The 13,635-nt window shown below is 37.8% G+C and overlaps 1 protein-coding gene across 1 annotated transcript; it reads left to right on the top strand.

Moving 5' to 3' along the window:
• Positions 1–280: 280 nt before the first annotated feature.
• On the top strand, positions 281–13,518 carry cap1 (CAP, adenylate cyclase-associated protein 1 (yeast)). The gene is made up of 13 exons (XM_082185921.1): positions 281–436; positions 3,902–4,019; positions 4,612–4,712; positions 4,814–4,891; positions 5,873–6,016; positions 7,021–7,106; positions 7,198–7,303; positions 7,380–7,539; positions 9,155–9,327; positions 9,560–9,683; positions 10,873–10,955; positions 11,275–11,418; positions 12,373–13,518. The coding sequence occupies exons 2-13, from the start codon at positions 3,911–3,913 to the stop codon at positions 12,454–12,456; spliced, it is 1,392 nt and encodes a 463-aa protein (XP_082042047.1). The 5' UTR covers positions 281–436; positions 3,902–3,910; the 3' UTR covers positions 12,457–13,518.
• Positions 13,519–13,635: the final 117 nt, after the last annotated feature.

The following is a 13,635-nucleotide window of genomic DNA, read 5'->3' as shown; positions in this document are numbered from 1 at the left end:
CAGACTGCTTCAAACCTGCCAGTTAGCAAGAGGAAAATCTAAGAAAATAAGCACTTTCATTATTACATAATTATGTCACATCATGTCTTACATGGAAGATTGAGGGAATACCTTTTATTAATGCTACATATAATTTCCTAGATTTGGTGAAATCAATAAAACAAAATTGATATTCGCACTCAGTCTTAAGTCTTCCTGTTCCTGTTTTACTCTTTTGCATCACTTTCTAACACACTCGTTCTCTCTCTCTCTCTCTCCTTTGTCCTTATAAGGAAGTGGATCTGTTGGTGGAGTTTGGGCGGAAACGGCGCGCGGTGACAGCTGGGAACTTCAACACGCTCATACAGGAAGACATCGCAGACGGGGAGCCCTAACACACCCATTCAACATCAAAGATTAAAGCCAGGACCACAGTAACATTTCTCAGACGGTAAAGGTAAGGAGAAAAGGCTGAATGCATTGTCTAATATTGATTAGATATATGTTGTTAAGCGACTTGCCGGCGGAAATCGTCTCTGCGCAAATCATGACAACTGAAACGGGCATCGCTCGCGCATAATGCTCTCAAAAGCGATACATTCTCACAGTGGCATTAGGCCTTATCAATAAAACGCGATGTATCATATATTTGCATGTGTGCAGATTTCTGAACTGCAGTCTAAATGCGTCGGCTGGAAAAGTTCCTGATCTTGCAGAGCTCAGTGATGGGAAGTCCGACTCATCTCTGCGAATCGGTTCTTTCGAACAGTACGTTTCAAGAACCGGTTCAAAAACAATTCGGCGATTCTTTGGCGTCATTACGTCATAGTGTTCTAATATAACGCTTTTCGAATGTGTGGATAGTTTTCACAGACTGTGATGACGCGTTTTAACGGTCATCATCATCGTAAATCCTGCAGTTTTTTAATATTTTCAATCATTTAAAAAAAATGTATGTCCATTTATAACACTATATTTAATATTATATTACCGTTGCATCAAATTACAAAAAAACTAGTTTTGATTCTAATACAGCGGCTGTGGGAGAGACGGTCAAATCAACAACTGCCATTATCAATCTCTCTCTATTTTGTTTCCTCTTTGGAAAGTTGTGAAGACACTATCGTGGAGTTTTTCTTTTGCTATTTGAGCAAATGAGAACACAAAATATATTTAATGTAGTCTCTTATTCACCTCTATTATAAAAAGTTTACCCAAATATGACTACTTCCGCTTCTGAGAAACTCAGAAATGGTGAAAATGGTCAATCAAGTTGTAAACACTGATCCATACGTTTTATTTGTAACATTTCTAGTAGTATTCACCTTGTTCATCGTGTCACAGATCATTCATTATTCTCGGGTGAAGTAGGTGGTGAAATGTTGATTAGAAAACCGTTTGACAGTTGATTCTGTTCAATTACATTTTTTAGACTCGGTTCAACTGATTCACTGTAAAGATCCGACTCAAAAGAACACCGAAAATCGCTACAGCGCAAATGTAGGAAGTGGGGCGGGTGTAAAGGGCAGGAAATATGAACACAAACTCGTCGAGAGTCGCGATCGCTAAATTGTTTCCGTCTTCATGTTATTTTCTGTATAAACAATCGCCCAGTATTGTCTGACTGAGCGCGCGACCGTGTTGTGCCGGCTGGCCTGATTATTCATTCAAATCACATCAAATCTCTTGGCTTGTTTCTTGCTTCGTGTCCTATTGCAATCATAATAATGGCTTGATTGCTTGTTAAAACCCCCAGTAGACTATTGGTCTTGTCGTGTGTGTGTATGTTTAATAAATGGCACATCTCATCCTGCGCTGTGCCGAGAATGGATGTGATATATGGCCTAGTTTGACTAGTCCTGAAGCATAAATGACCTGTTTTTGTGTCCAGAAGAGCAGCTTACACCCACATGCTTGCCGTTTCAGTCTTGCCTTTGAATCTACTGTAGTATTCTTATCTTGTTTTGATATGTTTACTTTTAGGGTGTTACCTACAGAATTTAAAGCAGGTGTGATGTAATGCTTCTGTACTGAACCACAGAAACTATTGATTTTAGTCTTGTTTTTAACCATTATAAGTTGGGTTTGAAATTAAAGGAATAGTTCATCATTTCATAATTTAGGCTACTCACCCTCAAGTTGTTCCAAACCCAAAGTTTTTTTGTTCTGCTGAACACAAAGGAAGATATTTTGAAGAGTGTTGTGACCATTAACTTCCATATACTATACTATACTATACAAAAAAAATACTATAGAAGTCAGTGGGGCCCATCAACTGTTTTGGGTGAACTATCAATTTAATTTAATAAAGATTTTATAATTTAATAATGATTTAATAAACCACATTTATAAAAATCACTGCTTAGATTTAAGTATATATACATTTTTTTATTTCTGATGTTTTTGTTTTGGCTTGTAAAAGTTCCTAAAGGCTGAACTTTAAAATGTAGTAGCCTGTCCTGGTGAGTGAAAGTTAATTTCAAACTGTGATTTATAAGTAGTTAAGATCATCTCTAAATCATTTCCCACATCTGTACGTTGCAGTTTCTGCTGTAATCGTTGGCTTCTCCTCAGTCTGGTTTTTAGGGCGAGAGGACACTAGGAATTGCTCTGATATTGTTTACCTGAGCCTCAGGCAATGACATTTGACTAACTCTAATTTGAATGTAAATATTTTCTTTACAATGTGGAGAAACAGAAAATTTGACTCTAGTTTGACTCTGCTCGTTGACTTATGCCGTAATCACTATCTTTATTATATTTGGCAAAAGTTGAAATTCTGCTTTGCTCATGTGCTTTTATTTCCTCAAGGTTACTGTACTTCTGTGATATCAGTTCTGTGTGATTAAAATGTTTTTTTGCCTGAAAACAGCCACAGCTGATTGAATCTGTTATTATTATAAGAGTAAATGTTGACTAGCTTACTCAAACTTTACTCTTTCATATTGAATTTTCTATACTAGGGCCATGTAATGTATCAGACATGAACTTGCTCACCTTTAATAGTTTAGTATTACAGTTGTAATGCAGTCCTGGGAAATTTGTGATTCCTGAAGGAGTTCGAAGATTTCCCTCAGGATTTGGTGCATGCTCTCATTAGAAGCGGGTGCTCATATTATGGATACCTGTGCATTTCCCAGAAGAGCATTCAGGTGAAGGGAGTGAGTCAGTGAGCCAGATTGGTGTATCAGGTTTCTGTTACGTAATGTTAGTGTGTTGTGTGCATGTGAAGGGGCAGTAAAGAGGGACTTGCCCTGTGGAAGTTGCCCTGAGAAGGCAAACAAGATCTACTTCCTCCTCCTTTTTTTTTATCTTCAGAGGTTTGGCAATTTTTTCCTTACAGATTTTTTTCTTCCCGTTGCATTCTTGCGGGACCACATGTTATGGCACGTCCTGCATTCTCTCCAGGCTCGGCACATTGTGCATCCGTGCGTTCAGTGTTTATGTGCTCTGCCACTGGTGCTCTTTTTGTTGATTTTACTATAAATGGGAAAAAACAAAATGCTGAAGTCAGAATACATGAAGAGTCTTGAAAATCGGCATAAAATTAAATGAAAATTCACCCCAGTTTATTATTGTGAGCAATGCATCTGTATGTTTAAAAAATTTTTTTTTTTTAACTGGCCTCCCACAATCATGAATTTTTTGCTGATGATAAATTGTCATAAATAATGAACAAAACAAAAATCGTTTATGGCATTTACAGTATAAGCCTAATACTTTTTTTTTTTTTTTAAACCTGAAATCGCATGAAGACCTTTGATAGACTATCCTTGTGTACTTCATAAGTCCCAGCCCTGTTTTTTAAGAAAAGATTTGTTCATTTCATTTGTTCTGTTTTATTGCGACTTTCATGCTTGCTGTGATAATCATATCTCACTCTCTCACTCTCTCACTCTCTCACTCTCTCACTCTCTCTCAGTGAGCAGGTATGGCAGAGCTAGCGGGTCTAGTGCAGCGTTTGGAGGTGGCTGTGGGCCGTCTGGAGTCCATGTCTGGGGGTGGAGGCGGAGTAAGCGGCCCTGCTGCTGGATCTGGAGGTAAGAAGAACCTAATGTAAACCAGTTCTGTCTGAAGAATGCACTGCTTTCCAATGCCTCGTTTTATGAGTACAGGACCTATTTGTACTACTGTAGAAGTTTGGTACCATTCTGGGCATTATTAGTGGGGTAATTTACGAGATACAACCTTGGATCCATTAGCGCCTGCACTAAACCATTCGGCTGATATCTCTAAATAAGCTCTAACTTTAATAACGTTCGACCAAGGGGAAAAAAAACTTCTGGAGGGGTGTTTGGCTCGAGGTCATGGTGATTTTACTCCGAACCATCCCTTTAAGTATTAAACTTAGCTGCAGAAATGGTCTGCATCACCTCCAATATTGCAGCTCGTTGAAGATGAACATTTCAATCTACATTTTCTCAGAATTGTATATATGTTGAACATCTGCAAAAACTTGTGAAAATTGGTGTGGACCCTCCTGATCATGAAAATTATGTCACTGGCTGAAGGACACTTTGGGCTTAAGTGAAACTCTACCATTGTGGCAATGTCATGGACGGACAAAGTGCTTGTTGCTGAAAGTCTTGTTAGAACATGATGTAACTTTGCTCTTGTTCCTCTTCTCTTCAGCGGTGTCGGCGTATGTTGAGGCCTATGACGCTTTGATCTCTGGCCCTGTGGCTCAGTATGCTGCCCTCAGTCAGAAGATCGGGGGAGACGTTCAGAAGCATGTATGTAATCCTGCACTGTCATTATAGTTCCTGAACACTGGCACACATTGATAAAGAGTCCACGGCACGCAATGTTCCTTATCCTTTGTTCTGTGTCACAGGCTGAGATGATGAAGCAGGCCTTTTCCTGTCAAAGACAGCTTCTGGTCACTGCCTCCCGTTCCCAGAAACCTTCTGATGTAAGTCAAGTATCAAGTATATTTGTATGGCGCTTTTCACAATACAGATTGTATCAAAGCAGCTTCACAATATTAAATTAAAATACTACAACAAGGTTTGTTTCAAGTGGAATTTATTGATTGATAAAATTAAATTAAATATCCCCAAAATATCCCCAACTGAGCAAGCCAAAGGCAACAGTGGCAAGGAACCGAAAAACTCCATCAAGTGACCTAATGGTGTCCTAAAACTCCATCAGGTGACCTAATGGTGTCCTAAAACTCCATCAAGTGACCTAATGGTGTCCTAAAACTCCATCAGGTGACCTAATGGTGTCCTAAAACTCCATCAGGTGACCTAATGGAGAAACAAAACCTTGGGAGAACCCAGGCTCAGTCGGGGGCCAGTTCTCCTCTGGCATTTATGAGCTAGAGGCCGGATTGTAGTTTGAACTGTAAGATTAAAAAATATTCTTACAGTAAAAATAGTAAGTATGAGGTTACACTTTAAAATGAGATCGGTTACTGCACTACCGCTAGAAATGTTGTATGTTTGAAAGTCTCAACAAGGCTGCTTTTAATTGATCAACATACATTAAAACCAGTGAACTATCTCAATTTATAATATTTGAATATATTTTAAATGTCATTATTCCTGCAATCACTTTATTACTCCAGTCTTCAGTGTCACATGATCCTTCAGAAATCATTCTAATATGATGATTTGCTGCTCAATAAACATTTATGATTATTATCAATGTGGAAAACAGTTGTGCTGCTTCATATTTTTGGATGAATAAAAAAGTGAAAAGAACAGCTTTTTTTTACTTAATAAATGTCTTTACTGTCACTTTTGATCAAATTAATGCATCCTTGCTTAATGATCGGTTTAATTCTTGCTGATGCCAAGCTTTTGAACAGTAGTGTATCTTTCACACCAATATTGTTTACTATTTTTGCAACATCTTGTCATCTGTCTGTGCATCTTTTCCTCTGATATAGTCCGCCCTGGCTCCTCTGCTGGCCCCCGTGTCTAAAGTGATCCAGGAGGTGCAGGCGTTCAGAGAGAAGAACCGCTCCTCTCCCCTCTTCAACCACCTCTCTGCGGTCAGCGAGAGCGTTCCTGCCCTCGGCTGGGTCGCCATGGTAAGTCTGGTGCTGTCGGTGTGTTGCAGTTTTGTAGTTGTGTGTCGTTTCTGTTTGTAATTAAAACAGTTATGGTTGGGCTGCACAATCAATCGAATTTGTAATCGCGATTACAATTACGGATGCCACAATTATGTAATCATTTAAAGGCGCAATTACAAAAAAAAAGTTCACTTACATTATTCTGTGTGCTTAAGATGTGTTTTTGTTTGTCTTTCTATCGCTTATTTGAAAGGTGCAGTGTGTAATTTTTAGCGCCATCTAGTGGTGAGTTTGCGAATTGCAACCAACAGAAGTTACGGTTGCTGACAGGAAGTGATGTCGTACTCGCTTCAATGTAAACTATGACAATCGTAGTTAATAATCGCAATTACAATTTCAAGGGAATAATCGACAATTATGATTTTTGTCATAATCGTGCAGCCCTAAGTTATGGGACTTTTTGCACTCTTAACAAATCAATTTTCAGTGTGACCATTTCCTGCTGTGACTACATTTACAAATATCTGGGTTAGGCTGGCATGCTTTGCGTATCGTCACTGTCATGCGGAAAACTCATATATGCCCAAAACCGCTACTTTTCAGGAAATGGAAAAAACACTGTATGCATAATTAAAACTGTATGCATAAAAAAAACGCTGTACTTATTTAAACAACCAGTTGGTTATTTACCCTTGCATTGCAAACTAGCAGAGACGGTCCAAAATGTGTGCGTCACTTCATTCATGATAGAGGTGGGTGGAGTTATGAGGTTTGACTGACAGTTTGAGGATCCAATGGGGTTACGAGGTTGGGGGATGGGGGGGGATGGGGTATGGGGAGATATGGTGTTACAAGGTTTCCATCTGACAGTGATGATATGGTTTTTCAAGGATGTATGCAGTGGTATCAAAGTAATTTCAAAGAAATGTTATTATGCAAAATGATTAAAAATATTGATATGCTCTTTTTATCACTAGTTGAATGCAATAAATTTGCAACTCTGTCTTTGTTTTTGTTTTTAGGCCCCAAAGCCAGGCCCCTTTGTGAAGGACATGCAGGACGCAGCCATGTTTTACACCAACCGTGTGCTCAAGGATTACAAGGAGAAGTATGTGTCTGTCTGTGGTGTGAAGAAACTTGTACAGAAGCTAAATGGCACATCGGTCATTTTCCCACCTGCTTTATTGTCTTATTTTCAGAGATAAGATGCATGTGGATTGGGTCAATGCCTACGTGTCCATTTGGGCCGAGCTGCAGGCCTACATCAAGCAGCACCACACCACTGGATTGAGCTGGAGCAAGACTGTGAGTCTCATTCTCGTGTGTTTCAGTTTGTCCCACGTGGTTCGGAATATTAGGTTTAATTGTTTTTGTTTTACAGGGTCCCGTAGCTTCGGCCTCTGGTGGCGCTCCGGCTCCGCCTCCCCCAGGCCCTCCACCCCCCATGGACTTCGGTGAAAAGTCTTCAGCTGGAGACTCTGGAGCAGTCTCTCGCAACGCTCTCTTCGCCTCTCTCAACAAGGGAGCTGATATTACTAAAGGTATTACATGGATCCCTGACTTGATGTGGTACTAAAGCGGCTCCAGTAGAGCCACAAAACATTCAGTGGCACATTTATTGCAGTTTAACTGATGGAAGGATCATCGCTAAAACATTAAACCGTCCTTTTGATTGATTGGAATTTATGCAGATTGTTCCACTTGATGCACTGTAATGGGAGCATCAGTGTATGTGAAAAGGTCATTGCAGTCTTCACAGCAAAAAGGCTTGTTCCTAACGATATGGTCCTGTGGCCCTCGCTTGTTCACGTCCATGGGGCTCTAGGGCAGGGGTCAGCAGCCTTTTTGCCATGAAGTGACACTAAAAGGAATAGTTCACTTAAAAATGAAAATTCTATCATCATTTACTCACCCTCAAGTAGTTTCAAACCTGTATGAATTTTTCTTCTGCTGAACACAAAGGAAGATATTTTGAAGAATGTCGGTAACCAGACAGTTGATGGACCACTGACTTCCATAGTGGGGGGGAAAAAATACTATAGAAGTCAATGGGGTCCATCAACTGTTCTAATTTAGATATAGAAACGTGGCTTTCAAATGAAAGATTGGTATCAAAGAGCACACCCAGGTATATACTGACGACGAAGACTTGACAGAGCATCCATCAAGTGTTAGACAGTATTCTAGGTTATTATGTGTGGAGGTTTTTGGACCAATAATTAGAATATCTGTTTTCAGAATTAAGTAGTAGGAAATTACTAGTCATCCAATTTTTGTTTATTTTTATATATATATATATGAGAAATGCATTCCGTAAATTTTTTGTGAATTGGTAAGTTTCTTCAGGGCATGAAGAAATATAGAGCCGAGTATCATAAGCGTAACAGTGAAAGCTAATACCATGTTTCCTAATGATATCTCCGAAGGGTAGCACGTACAGGGTGAAAAGCAACGGTCCTAGTACTGAGCCTTGTGGTACTCCATACTGTACCACAATTATTATTCTCCTATAGCAACGAATGAATGCAATTTTTCCTCAGGGACACTGCAATGTACTGCAATGTGACACTGTTGTAGACAGTTACATAGTTATAATTCTCCCTCTAAAATTATCAATCTTGCAAGTAAAGAAGTTCATAAAGTCATTACTGCTGTGCTGTTTGGAAACGTCTGGAGTTGAAGCTTTATTTCTCGTTAATTTAGCCACTGTGTCCAATAAATACGTAGGGTTGTATTTGTTTTCTTTTTAAGAGGGTGGAAAAATAAGCAGATCTAGCAGTTAAGGCCTTTCTGTACGCAATTGTGCTCTCTTTCCACTAAATGTGAAAAACCTCTAGTCTAGTTTCTAGTATACAATATACTGTTCCCATCCCTGCCCATACAATCATTGCAATAAAAAAAAGATTGTCAACACAGTTTACAAGTGATCAGTAAAAACACAAGTCAAATGACCCTTGTTTGTCGATGAAAATGGCTGAATTAAGAGAGGAAAAAACCAAATGAAGATTGAACACCAAAAATCACACTATTAATAATAATAAAAAATAATTATTAATAATAATAATAAAAAATAATAAAACAACAATTCAGGGTGTGGAATTTATTGAAGACTTGTCTTTAATATCCCTATGTTTTTTTTTTTTTACTCCCTGTAAGGACTGAAGCATGTGTCTGATGACAAGAAGACCCACAAGAATCCTGCGCTCAAATCCCAAACAGGTCCTTTGCCTTCTGGGCCCAAACCCGTCGCTTCTCGGCCCACGGCGGCTGCCAGCCCGGCCCGCACTCTTCCCCCAGTGCTGGAGCTGGACGGCAAGAAATGGAAAGTGGTGAGTGAGTCAGTTTGCCTGTTATAGTCTGTGTATGCAGCTGAGACTATTTTTGGAAACGCCATTTTGAAAGGTATTTTCCATCTCGGACTCGGCTGTTTATACAAAAAGATGCTAAAAAAAGATGTAATGTGTTAGTGCTGACATAAACTAAATATGTGAAGACATGACACTGTTCGGCCAGTTCATTTAACTTTGTATGCGATCCTCTCTTTGGCTTTTTTGCCTATAGGAAAACCAGGAAGGTGCCCAGGGCCTTGTGATCAGTGACACAGAGCTGAAACAGGTGGTTTATGCCTTTAAGTGCAACAACAGCACTTTACAGGTGAAGGGGAAGATCAACTCCATTATTGTAGGTCTGTACACACTACCAGCAGTTCCTCCATTGTTCACATTTTACAGCGAGTTCTCATTTGTTAACATTAGATAATGCATCAACAGACACTTTTATTAACCCCTTAAGTGTCATGCCCATATATATATATATATATAATTTAGAACAATAATATCTTAGTAAAAACCTAAAGTAATATTGACAAACTATATATCATTTGAAAGCTTACAATCTCTAGTTTTCATATTTGGTGGCTGTTTTTTAAAAATAAATTACAGAGGAGCAGTAATTTATCAATTTGCAACAATAATATTTCATATTCATTAGGCATGTTTAGGCCTTTATTTTGAAATAGAAATAAACATGAAAAATCATAAAAGATTGGTAGAAACCTCAGTTTGTTTTCATGTCAAGAGTTGAAAAGATAACATCAATTACATTTTATGAGAAAAAAAGGTCTGATAATGTTTTTGTTTATTAGAGGTTGAAATCAAATCAAATACTGCCAAAACACCCATACTATTTCTGAATAGGATGTATACTTCATAAATGTTATGAAATTATGGAAATGCATGGTTCAGATCACTCAAAACATGTATGAAAATGGAGGTGCCCTTATATGGTCAGTGAGGAAGCTGGCTGTCCATCTAGTGAAAAAGTCTGGTACTGCGCCCAAATTAAATCTTACTGAAAGCTCATTTTTTGAGATATCAACCTAAAATTTGGAACACAACTTGTTTACATTTTTGGCTTTAATTTTCTAGCAGTTTTAGAGTAAAATATATTTTGTAATATGTATATTTTATATAAATAATTATATTTTTACATATTACATTTTCATAAACTCAAACTTATATAACTTTTTTTCTGTTTCACTGTCATAATTTATGGGGGGGACTGACGACAGTTAAAGGGTTAACTAAAATTAAAGGATAGTTCCCCCAAAAATGAAAATTGTCATTTACTCACCCTCAAGTTGTACCAAAGCTAAATGATGACAGATTTTTAGTTATTAAAAATGTTTGTTCATGTTAGTTCACAGTGCATTAACTAATGTTAACACATACAATGTTTGATTTTAAAAATGTGTTAGTAAATATTGTTTAAGATTAATAAATGCTGTAGAAGTATTGTTCACTGTTAGTTCTTTGGTAACTAATGTTAACAAATGAACAAGTTTAGATATAAGTTTGTTGTTGTTTTCTCTGCAGATAACTGTAAGAAAATGGGTCTTGTCTTTGACGATGTTGTGGGTATTATTGAGGTGATCAACTGCAGGGATGTTAAGATCCAGGTGTGTATATTTGTGCTTTATTACTCTCCTCTCCTCCTATACATGTACTTGAATACAGAGTATCCACAGTGTTAAAGTGTTTCAGGGAGTTCAGAAACGGTGACACTGATATAGAGAATAACACCCTTTGAAAACTGTTCCCTCAGAAAACTAATTTTATTTTTTTTAACTTTTAATTAAAATGGTCTTAAATGTAATTCCCTTAAACATTTACATATCTTGTAATTGAAAGTAGTAGCATTGCCCGTTTTCTTTTCTTAGCACTCCTGTTTTGCATCTGCTCTTTATTCCGAGTCATTGTTCTCCTCTTGATTTCCAGGTTATGGGTAAAGTGCCAACCATCTCCATCAACAAGACAGATGGCTGCCATGTGTACCTGAGCAAAGACTCTCTGGCATGTGAAATCATCAGCGCTAAGAGCTCAGAGATGAACGTGCTGGTGCCCAACAAAGATGGAGAATATGTAAGAGAAGATATTAATTTGTTTATGAATTATAAACATTTCCTGACACTAGAGCTGTTAAAATCATCACGTTCATTTTTGTGATTATTTTAAAATAATGTTAAAAATGTATATAGTGCAACATCCCTTTTTCCTGGCATCCTTTGTCTAGTGTAACGGTATATGAACATGCTCTCATTCGTTCAAGTGCTTTTAAACCATTCAAATGCGATTAAGAAGGCAATTCTGTACAGGTGTGCTGTTTGTGAAACACACATCCAACACACACATAAAGCCACCTCACGTCAGCATGACAGTGCCGATTTGAGTTCTCTTTCGCGTCTTATCGCGCTTGAACGGACAAAAACACACAGAATTATGTCAAAATGCCTGTTTTTGTAGAGAATCCTCATAAGCACAGTCATAAGGCAACAACACCAAGCTTTAAACAAGTTAAAAAGTCTTAAATGAACATCAAGAGTTGGGCTTAAAGTGTGTCAGGGCTTAAAGTGACTGCAGCCTAATAAACCTGATACAGTCTGTGTCAATGATGTTCATCAAAGAGCAAAAGAAAAAGAGAAAATCACTTCACTGAATAACTTGTGTAGCTTTAATAAGAATTAATCTGTATTTCATTTATACAGTTACTGTGCATTGTTGTTTTACATGTGATTGTTTTTAAGATTTTTAGGTATGTCTAACAGTAATCAATTTCTATATATATTTTCTATCCAAATATTAAAGCACTGTTTACAAGGTTGCATGGATCAAAAACAACCAAGTAAAAATCTGAACCGGTTCACTACTGCTATATTAAAGGCACAGTTCACTTAACTCAAAATATTGAAAATAAATCGTCTTTAGTGAAATAAACGTGAAATATATTAAAAAAAAATAAAAAATGTTAGGATAAAAATGTGCGATTAAGTCGACTGACAGCACTAATCTTTATGTTTCTCTCCATTTTCTTTCAAGACTGAGATCCCAGTCCCTGAACAGTTCAAAACCATCTGGGATGGCAGCAAGCTGGTCACCACAGCAACCGAGATTGCCGGATAAAGGACCAGACCTGTGCGAGAGACCACCCCCATTGCAGTGTCCTACCTGACTGACCAATGAGCTTAAACTACAAAGTAGAATGGAATGCCAACCAGGTCAACTCTCCTATCAGCCAATCACAGCGGCAATCACATCTTCCCTCAGCTAGTGACATGACTACTCGCTTACCAGAAACACTTGCTCAGTCAATGGCAGGGCATCATTCTCCTCTATTCCATTGATTTAAAAACATTAGCACTTGAAATCGATTGCCAACAGTTGGGGTGTTTTCATGTTTTGTTTTTGTCTTGCAGCCATATAAAATAACACATGAATGGCCAACAAGAGGAATCAAGTCATGTTATCATAATTGTGTTTTGTATTTTTGATTCTCTTTTTTTTGCATTTTCTGGTCAGGGGGCAAGTATTGGGGGGGAGGGTCACTGCGTTTTCTTTTTGACATATGCAATTCAGATATGAAGCACACAAATGTCCCTCTTCTGACCACCAACACAGACATTTACTGTAACTTTTATTTTAAAAAATTAAAAAAATTCCGAGGGATAATTAGAATGATGATTTGTCAAATCTTATTTAGAGGGTGAATTGGCATCTTGAGTAACTTGCAGAATCACAGTTATAATTCCCATCGTGTCATTGCTTTAGAAAAATTCTCTTTTCCCTCTTGATTTCATCTTGTATTCCAGAGCACATGCAACATTCCCTGTAATGTAAATAAATTAACATTCCATGGTTTGTGATGGAAAGGTTTTGAGTGTTTTTGGCACAAACTGGAGAGGCAGAAAAGACACACAGCCTAATGTTCGGATGCTCATGGTACGGTCCGTGTCTGATATCTTGCTGTACAGATACTGGCTTTACATGAATCGTGTCCCACCTCTTAGCTCTCATCACATGCTTTAACTAGTTTAGACCTTAATTCCAACCTCTTAATCTTTACTTTCCATAATATTGAGGTCATGTGTATGGAATTTCTTTTGTATCATTTGTCTTTTTGCTCTGAGAAAATAATACTGGAGAACAAACATCATTAAAACTGTTGCAATAAATAACATCACTTTTTTTCTGTGTCTTTGATGTACTTTATTGAATATAATCGGTAGATAACTTTTGTTGCAAAAGGGCAATTTGAAAATGTTAACAAAGGTGATTATAGTGTTGAACAACCATAAAAGAAAC

This window comes from Leuciscus leuciscus (genome assembly GCF_965113295.1).
Source record: "Leuciscus leuciscus genome assembly, chromosome: 12".
In the NCBI taxonomy this organism is placed as follows: Eukaryota; Metazoa; Chordata; class Actinopteri; order Cypriniformes; family Leuciscidae; genus Leuciscus; species Leuciscus leuciscus.
Note: the sequence above shows the minus strand (reverse complement) of the source record. Positions and strands in the feature narration are given on the sequence as shown.

Bases quoted from the DNA above. Each gene is read 5' to 3' on its own strand.
- cap1 (XM_082185921.1), top strand. From the start codon at position 3,911: ATGGCAGAGCTAGCGGGTCTAGTGCAGCGTTTGGAGGTGGCTGTGGGC. The intron at 4,892-5,872 runs GTAAGTCAAGTA...CCTCTGATATAG, and splicing joins GTTCCCAGAAACCTTCTGAT to TCCGCCCTGGCTCCTCTGCT. The intron at 7,304-7,379 runs GTGAGTCTCATT...TTTGTTTTACAG, and splicing joins GATTGAGCTGGAGCAAGACT to GGTCCCGTAGCTTCGGCCTC.